The 9,188-nt window shown below is 34.7% G+C and overlaps 1 protein-coding gene across 1 annotated transcript; it reads right to left on the bottom strand.

The window, feature by feature from the left end:
• Positions 1–2,278: 2,278 nt before the first annotated feature.
• Positions 2,279–3,750, bottom strand: LOC123627044 (cytochrome b-c1 complex subunit 2, mitochondrial-like). Its single transcript, XM_045536414.1, has one exon. It carries the CDS (start codon positions 3,455–3,457, stop codon positions 2,420–2,422), a length of 1,038 nt encoding a protein of 345 aa, XP_045392370.1. The 5' UTR covers positions 3,458–3,750; the 3' UTR covers positions 2,279–2,419.
• Positions 3,751–9,188: the final 5,438 nt, after the last annotated feature.

Here is a 9,188-nt window from a genome sequence, read left to right as displayed (position 1 = left end):
GGCAAGGGTGCGTGTTCACGTTCAAGAAATAGTAAGGAGACCAGGAAGACTAAGGCAAGGTGAATAAGGAGGAGGTAGGAAATGAGGTTAAACTGCAAAGGGGAAAGATGCAAATCACATACAGCCTTGTGTTATTATTGTAGGGACTTTTCCACTTGCTCTGAAAAAGTGTCGAACCAATCAGATTATTTGGTTGAGAGGAGTTTTTTAAAGTGACTTCTGTTTTAAAAGTATATTTTCTGGCTGCTGAATGGAAATTGGACTTTACAGGGATAAGTGCAGAAGAAGTAAGTGTGTCAGTATCCAGATGAAAGACAATGGTGGCACAGAACAGAAAAACGGTAAGGGGAAAATGGTAAGAAGTGGCCAGAATTTGAAGGTAGAAGCAACACAGTTGCTAGCAGACTGTAAACAAGATACGAGAGCAAGAGAAAAATGAAAGCTGACTCTAAGGACTTGGCGGAGACTCACACATCACATGGCACTCGATTTTCTCTGTGCCCTTGGTGCCAAGACACCCTTCTCTGCACAAGCGAGGGCTTTGCACTCTTCTCTGATACTCACCTCTTCTCTTAAGACTGTGCTGAAGTTTTCATTTCCATGGGCTCATTTGTGATTAGATTTATCCTTTGAAGGGAATACAATATTTTTATAATACAATATAGATATAATGCAATATTTCACACATGAGTTTATACTCATCAAAAGATAAAGCCATAAATTGCTCAGGCCTTTGTCATTCCCAAAATGATATAACATATTTGAGGACAAGCACAGTGATACATTATTATCTGTACGCCTAGGACCCGGAAAACTTGCTTACTCAAAATTGTAGTTCATGACTGTTTTGAATGAAAGAATGAATAAATCACTGATGAAATAGAGTGATTTGAACTGGGGCAAAATTCCTTATTAACTCATCAAGTATGTGTCTTGTGCATCCTACAAATCTATCTGAAGATTTTCCCCTTAGTATTTTAAAAGTAATATTTCTTTCATCATCTTAAGAGAACATATACACACACATATATTTATATGTATTTTTTTTTCTTTTGCACACTTGGCCTGAAACTAAGAGTAATTTATGAATTTACTAATGGCTCTCTTACTATGAAGTCATACAAATACAGGTTATTTAAAACATAGTTAAATTAATAATAATAAAATTTGGACAGTTTTCCTGTCTATTATAGATTTCCTTTTACTTTCTAAAACACTGTAAATTTAAAATAATAAAGAATGGTTATGTAACTGCAAAAAATAACTAATCAATTGTGTGATTAAGGATTGTTTCTAGTCAATATTTTGTTAAAAAGTATAAAAAAAGGAAAAAAATCTAGCTAAGTCAATGGAATATAGAAACTAAATAATGATTATTTTTTATGTTAATAAAATCATTACTGGATTCTTGTAGCTAGTGACGAATTGACAGTTAATATACATATGAGGATGCTGCACGAGGCTCTATCATGGAAGCAGAGAGTAGCCCTCACCAGACACCAGTGCCTTGATCTCGTATTTCCCAGCCTCCAGAACTATGAGAAAATAAATTTCTCTTTTTTATACATTAAATAAAAGAAAGTTAACATATAATTAGAGTCGATATTTTCTCAGTGCCTATACAATAGTTGTTTGAAATCTGGAAAAACAACTGCTTTATTTTTATTCTCATGACATTGGTATTAATTGCGATAATCACTGTGGCCATTGAAGCTTCTCTTTAAAATATATTTCCATTAAACTTCATATAGAGAATTTTCTAGTACCATTATTGGTTAAGTACATGACACAACTGACATTCATGTTATTCTGTGCTACCTAACAATTGTTTTGCCTTGCTTCTTCCTACCAATTAAACCTTAGAAAGACACTATTCTATAAAATTAAAATGGTAGACAACAAAAAGGCAATACACTCAGTTAAAGCTTATCGTCTTTTTAGATAGCTCAGCCTAGATATAAATGCATCAGCTGTCAGGAGCTCTGGGCATACCAGGGGCCATGCAGGTACCAAGTTCCTGTGCGTAGCCTAACTGAGTGCAGCTGCAGAGCAAAGCAAGTCCACCCTTAACAAGCAAAGGAATATTGTGGTCCTAGTGTACGTACTACCCTACACCCCAAAACAGACAGGTGGCCAATGATAAACTAAGAAATGGAAATCACTATGAGGACTTGTTATGTTTCTTTAGCTTTTAACTTTTGTCTATGATTTATTTCAGTTATCAAAAGTTTGCAATTGGACACTTTTTTAAGTTTGAAAGAAAAGAAAACTATTTTTCTTTTTAAACAGAATGCTTTATTGACTTTAGGTCAGCTGGGAAGAATTTATGCTTTAAAGTATTTTACCTAATTAAAAAAAAGATAAATATATTAGAGACTTCTGACTTTCATATGTTTGCTGTTCTGGGCTGAGAGAATGTTCAGCTCTCTCCTGTAATATGTGCTTCAATATTACAACTCATCAACAAAAGGTGTATGTCCCCAATTTCCACTTGCTGCCATTGACTTCTGGCCAGAAACAAACTTCTTTGCGGATTTATGACGTCAGCATTAGCCACGTAGTCAATCTGTGGAAGGACTGTGGATGGTGGCACGTAAGAACCAGCAACTGGAGCCTGGGACCCAACCTCATCCAGGAAACCCTCAGAAGACTCCACTGACATTAGGTATCCAGCTTTTAGCTTGTTCTTGGCAGCTCGCACATCTGTATTGGAAAGGTTTCCTTGAGCAATTGTTTTTACTTGGTTATAGGCAGCCTTGATAACATCCCCAGCAGCTGCAGCCTGGGAGATAGTGTAAATCCCGAAGAGTCCAGAATCCGAGTAACTGGCATTGAAAGCGGAAACATCAAATGGCTGGTGAATTCCCTTGGCAACAGCCTGGTCTAGAAGGCTGGTAGCGTTGCCGCCCCTGTTGACGTGTGGTCCAGCACCGAGGACATGCTGAAGAACGCTAAATGCATTTGCTTCTGTGCTTCCTGTGGCAGCACTTTCTGCTACAAGAGCAGCATGGACAAGACTGTCTCCACTCTGTTCTCGAATTTCACCTCCACGGAATCTGGCCTTTGCACCAGCTAAACCAAGCCTACCCCTCATGTTGAGAAACTGTTCTGCAACTTGCTGGAGAGTAGGATGACTCACACCAAGTCCAGCCAAAGCCATTCTTGCACTTGTAAAATGGTTCTGAACGAAGTAATGTAACTCCTCTGGTGTCACTTTTCCAATCCTATAGTCAGGACAATACAAGGAATTAGCCAAGGCATTCTGGTAAGCTGCTGCATGCAAATTTTCAATGACATGAGCCTGTGGATTCTGAAAAGCCACAGCTTTGTCAACCTTTAGCTGAGAGTGAAGGGCAGCTACTTCCCAACGATGAAATTCTGGTGCTGTGGTGACATTGAGCAGGAACTCCATTAGAATTTCAACATCACCCCTCAGGCATTCCACAGTGTAAGCCATGTTCTCCCTTTCTTGCTTTCCTTTAATCCAGTAGTGACCACGGGTCAGAGAAATCTTGAACCATGAAACTAGTGAGCAGAGCCGGGTCCTTCTCAAGATTTTATTCCCTCAAAGTTGCCCCCAATGTTAAAGCCACAGCTGCCCCTGCAGGAGCACCTCCACATCCTCAGGACCTTGAGTTCACCAAATTACCGAATGGTTTAGTGATTGCTTCTTTGGAAAACTATGCTCCTATATCAAGAATTGGTTTGTTCATTAAAGCGGGTAGTGGATATGAGGACTCCAACAATTTAGGAACCTCTCATTTGCTGCGCCTTGCATCCAGTTTGACTACAAAAGGAGCTTCCTCCTTCAAAATAACGCCTGGAATTGAAGCAGTTGGTGGTAAAAGCAAACTATTAATAACAACTCTGGACAAAACTTGTTTAATTGTTGTGACTTAAGTATTATTAAAAATAACTAGACCTTGACAAAACATATTCTTACTATGCTTGTTTTAAGGGACTATGATGCAGAGAACTTGCTTTAGGAACAGAATATAACCATTTCAAGGCCTTTCAAAATTATTCTTGTAAGTTCATAATACAAATGAAAAAAGAGGACAGATTTATAAGAAAATATCATTAACAATTTTGTTGCACTGGTGATCCTTCATGTTATGTATGAAATAAAGGACTACATGTGTAGCTGCATCTATTTGAGCCCCAAACTTACTCAAATTGCTCTGTCGCCCAGGCTGAAGTGCAGTGGCCTGAACATAGCTCACTGTAACCTTGAATTCCTGGGCTCAAGCTATCCTCCTGCTTCAGCCTCCCAAGTACCTGGGACTGCAGGTGCGTGTCACTATGCCTGGCTAATTTTTTAATATTTTTGTAGAGACAGGATCTCACTATGTTTCCCAGGTTAGCTCTCACTCCTGAGCTCAAGCACTCCTCCTGCTTTGACCTCCCAAAGTGCCAGGATGACAGGTATGAGCCACCATGCCCTGGCCTCTCCTTGTTACTGTAATTTGTGTAGTCTACCTATACTAATTTTACTGAAATTACCTTATTGCATTTTATTTACATAAGTTCTTATTCTGGAAAATAGTTTCAAGATAAAGAATTAGGAAATTCATATATAATTGTACATTTAAAAATGTGATTATGGTTAAAGTCAAACTTCTCATTTCAATGAAAAAGAAATATGTAAAATATTAATAGATATCTAAATGTATTACATGACCATAGATGTTATAAATTATAAATATATAGCTTATAAATATAAAAACCCAAGTTATCAAAATATAATTTGGTTCTGTATCTTTTTCCATTTTCTTAATCAACTTGCAGACACCTTGGATTTTCAATATTTTATTGACCCACCTTTTCTCAGCAATTGAGCTGCCCTTTCAGAAGCTATGCAAGATTCATATTCTAAAGATAACTGATGTAATATTTATGGATGTCTTTAAAATTATTGAGTTCATCAGCAGAATTTATGTATGATAAAGAGTTAAAAATGGCAGGAGATCATATGTGAAACCACTTTCAGCTCCCTTGAGACCTCTGAGATTCTAACAAAAATAGAAACTATTTCCTCTATGCTATCAAATGATGCCCTGCCTGGCAGCATCATTGTATTTATAACAGCGCATTGTAACTGATTGCTTGCGTGCTTGATTCCTCCATTTGCGGGGGGGATTTGAACTCTTTGTCTTTGTATCCCAACACTGATATTGTTCCTGGCCTAGCATATGTACTTAATCAATATTGAACATGTGCAAAAATGCTATGCAAATCATTTAAGCACTCAACTTCATTTTTGATATTGTTGGATGATACTATTCTACCACAGCTGCTAAAAGTCTATATTTTTTCAATTGTCTCTTCCACTGAAAATGCCTAGTCTTACTCTAAAACTTTCTGTCTTGCAATTTCAAATCAATTTAGCAAACCCGTACTAAACAACTCTTATTTTGGAGAACACAGTGATGAAACCGATGACCTTAAGCAGTTTGCAATCTAAGAGCAGAGATAAACACAAACAGTATTGAAATACACTCCGAATGTGGAAAATTTTATAAGATATTTATTGCAAAATATTGTACCAACACAAAAGATAGGAAATATTTCTTCTAAAAGGTTTTTTGAAGGAATTTGAATGGGTGGGATCCATATACATTATGTCAGAGAATAGGGAAAGGGATATTTCAGACATGTACACAATGACTGATCAAAAAATGTCATAGAGGTCTAACTGAGATGAAATACAGAAATGTAAGTGGCTTCAACTGAAGAAAAACATGTGTGCATGCATGCATGAGTGTGTTTGTGTGTGTGTGTGAATGCTGAAATCATTAAAACAGGCCATAGGAAATTATACTTTACATACAGTGAAAACCCAAGCTAGGGCAATGGTAGTGGGGACATAAATTAGCATAACCATGTTAGAAACATCATGGAAATGAAACTCAAAGGCACAATATAAAACATAGCCTACTGCTTTGTGAGTAAAAGAGGAAGAAGAATAAAGAGAAAAGATTAGAAGAAGCCTGAGGGTAGAACTCTGTGTATAAGATAAACTTGAGGGGCAAAATGCTATCTTTATTTTGGAAATTGATTTTAATAACTATTGGTACAATATTTACATTATAATTTGTTTATTCTTTCAAAATACTACAGGGGTACAATTGTTTTTGTTTACATGGATGGATTTTGTTGTGCTTGAGTCAGGGTTGTAAGTGTGCCCACCACCCAGATAGTGTTCACTGTACCCGTTAGGTAGGTTTTTGCCCACCCACTCCTTCCCCTCCCCCCACTCCTCCTTGATTTCCACTAAGTTTTACTTCTTTCTGTGCACATGTGTGCTCATTGGTTAGTTCCAATTTAATAGCGAGCATATGTGGTGTTTGATTTTCCATTCTTCAGATACTTCATGTAGGATAATGGTCTCCAGTTCCATCCAAATTGTTGCAAAGGCCTTAATTCATCCTTCATGCCAGCATCATATTCCAGAGTATACACTATAAAATTTAATGTTTAATATAAATAACATTATGGGCAAAAATAGTCAATTTTTTAGGTTTTTAAAGGCTTTTTCCAATATCCTCTCTTTTCTGTTTTTTTTTTTTTCCCTCAGTGGAATTGTGAGTACTAGGCTTTTGAGTAGCCTGTGGTTGTTAACTACTGTATTAGTTTCCTTTGTAGTTTATAGATAATTCCTTGCACTTGTCAATAAACAAACTATAATTGACTCATCTCACATTTATTCATTCATATTATGCAAAAATCTCCAGGTATTAATAAAATTTTTCAGTCTTAGAATCAATGACTATCATGAAAGCCATGGGAAATACGTAACCCCTAGTAACTCTGTACTTTGTGAGCCGACTGAGCCTTCCATCAGGGCACCCATAAAGCTGCGTAAGCTTCTTCTTTCACTTTATTGCAACTTGTGCTCCAGCCATTTAAAAAGCAACTTTAAATATTTCATGAGAGCTAAGGTATGATGCTATGACATAGATTTTTTTTTTTATAACTTTTTAGTAATGTGTCCCATAAGTTCCATTGCTATAGCTTCATAATAACATTTAGGAGGATTTGTTCCAATACCTTTGCATATTAAATTTGCAGTTTACGTATAAAATAAATGCTTAACTGGTTGATTTGTATGGAGGAAATTGAGCAAGGTAATCCAAGAGTACATTAAATTTCTTTATGTACAGATCAATCATCAAACTAAAAGGAAGTTGGCAGATAATTTAGTTTATTTCTCTGCCTATAAGAAAATTTCTACCTAAACCAACTTATATGTTAAAGATTCAAGAACCTAAGGGTTATTTACTTCCCTAGTAACATGTTTTTATAAGCACTATCTGTTCTTCCTCAAAGTGTTTCATTGTATTTAACTTTTTCCAACAATTTTGATGACTTTTAGCTACTAGTGAAGGAACAAAGGAATCGTCACCCTGAGCCTCTACACTGAAATCCTCATATCTCTGAGCAGCTATGATAAAAATCCATCAAGCATTTCTTCTCCCACTTAAATATGTATTTACTTTTTCTTTTATTATATACTTTTAATCATATTTTTCCAAAGTATCATCCAAAGAAATGTAGTTTCATAAGAATACATTTAAATAGGCTTAAGCTAATGACTTTACTGGAAGATTTCTTAATATCTTTGTTCTGATCAAGTAGGCAATAGAAAGTACTTTGTCAATTCATTCTTCACTTTAATTTTTTTTTTTTTTTGCTTTTACTATAAAACACAAATTCTCCTTCTAATCTGTGTCTATCACCTCCTCATCCTATGGGCTTGGTATTTTTTAAATATGAAGAAAGACTATTTACTCACTAATAGACCTCTATTGGACATATTGTATTGCACCTTTAACTATTAATTTTTATTCTTACTAATTATTAGTCAATCTTCATCTTTGATACTTTCATCATTTCCTTTGAATTCAATTATTTTCTTATAGCATTTTTCCAAAATTTGCAGTTGTAGCTATAAGAAGTTTGTTTACTAAGTTTGTTTGAGCTATGGACTTAGAATTCCAAATGAAAATGGAAGTGAAACTTTATATGTTCTTATATGTGTTATTATTTCAATCAGTAAATTATACATGATATACCATAGTCTGAAAATATGCAACTTTTTTGTTAGGTAAGAAATTATCTATGCTGAGTAAATTGTAATGATGCAAATAATTAAAATTAAGCTCTTATTAGATTTTCTGTGTTTATTCTAATTTGAAATATGATTAAAGAAACTTCTTAAGAAAACCAAAATGAAATAATCACTTGTAAATGAGTCCTTTTATGAGTCGTTCTATTTTCTGATCATCTCAGCTCCTTCCTTTTCTGACAAATACAAGGAAAAAGGAAGATGTGAAACTTGTCATTTTCCCATCACCCACTGTGATAAACACATGTTTTGTTCATTTGTACCACAATTCTTCTGTGAAGCTGCTTAGGAAGGTACAAAGAGAAAAACAGAATGTAATGTACTGTTGAAAAATACATTTTATTTGTTCTTGCAAAAATGGCATGCCATTTTCCAAAAAAAAGTTGATTCAATGGATTAACTTTAATTAAGAGTAATATGGTATTTTGTGATAGTTTATAATAGTTTTATTATTAGAATAGTAGGGCATGAAATAAGCTAAAAAAATAACATTATTAAGAATCACCGAAAGGTGGTTATAATTTCATTTAGTTTTCATGAAATCATTAGATTGAAAGTTGAGAGAATACCAGAAAGACCACATTTGATAGTTTTAAGCAGAGGATTTTAAAAGAAAAAGTGAATATTATGCAACATTATTGAAAAAAAAATGTACTCTTTTAGCCAAAGCTTAAATAAGGACAAACCTTATGCAAAAATGGACTCTTGGATTTATTGATTATTGCTACTGAAAAGCAATGAAAATGTTAAATCTCTTGGGGAACGGGTGAAAAATGTTTAGTAACTAAATGCAGTGAACATTGGACTACATGATTTATGTAACTTATTTAATCTTCATAAAAATTATGAAATAGATATTATAACCCTCATTTTATGCATGTAGAAAAAATAAGTTTAAATATATTTCCCCAAGGCATATATCTAATAAGCAGAGAGCCCTATATTTAAAAATGTGTATATTTCACTATAAGTGATAAATTGAGGGAAAATCCTGATGTCAATGATTTACATTATATCAAACATACACGTTCTTAGTATAGTTTTAATGATTTAAAAATTT

Source organism: Lemur catta, chromosome 23, assembly GCF_020740605.2.
Source record: "Lemur catta isolate mLemCat1 chromosome 23, mLemCat1.pri, whole genome shotgun sequence".
NCBI lineage: Eukaryota > Metazoa > Chordata > Mammalia > Primates > Lemuridae > Lemur > Lemur catta.
This window is presented reverse-complemented; position numbering and strand designations above follow the sequence as displayed.

Coding starts and splice junctions, on each gene's coding strand:
- LOC123627044 (XM_045536414.1), bottom strand. CDS start 3,457: ATGGCTTACACTGTGGAATGCCTGAGGGGTGATGTTGAAATTCTAATG.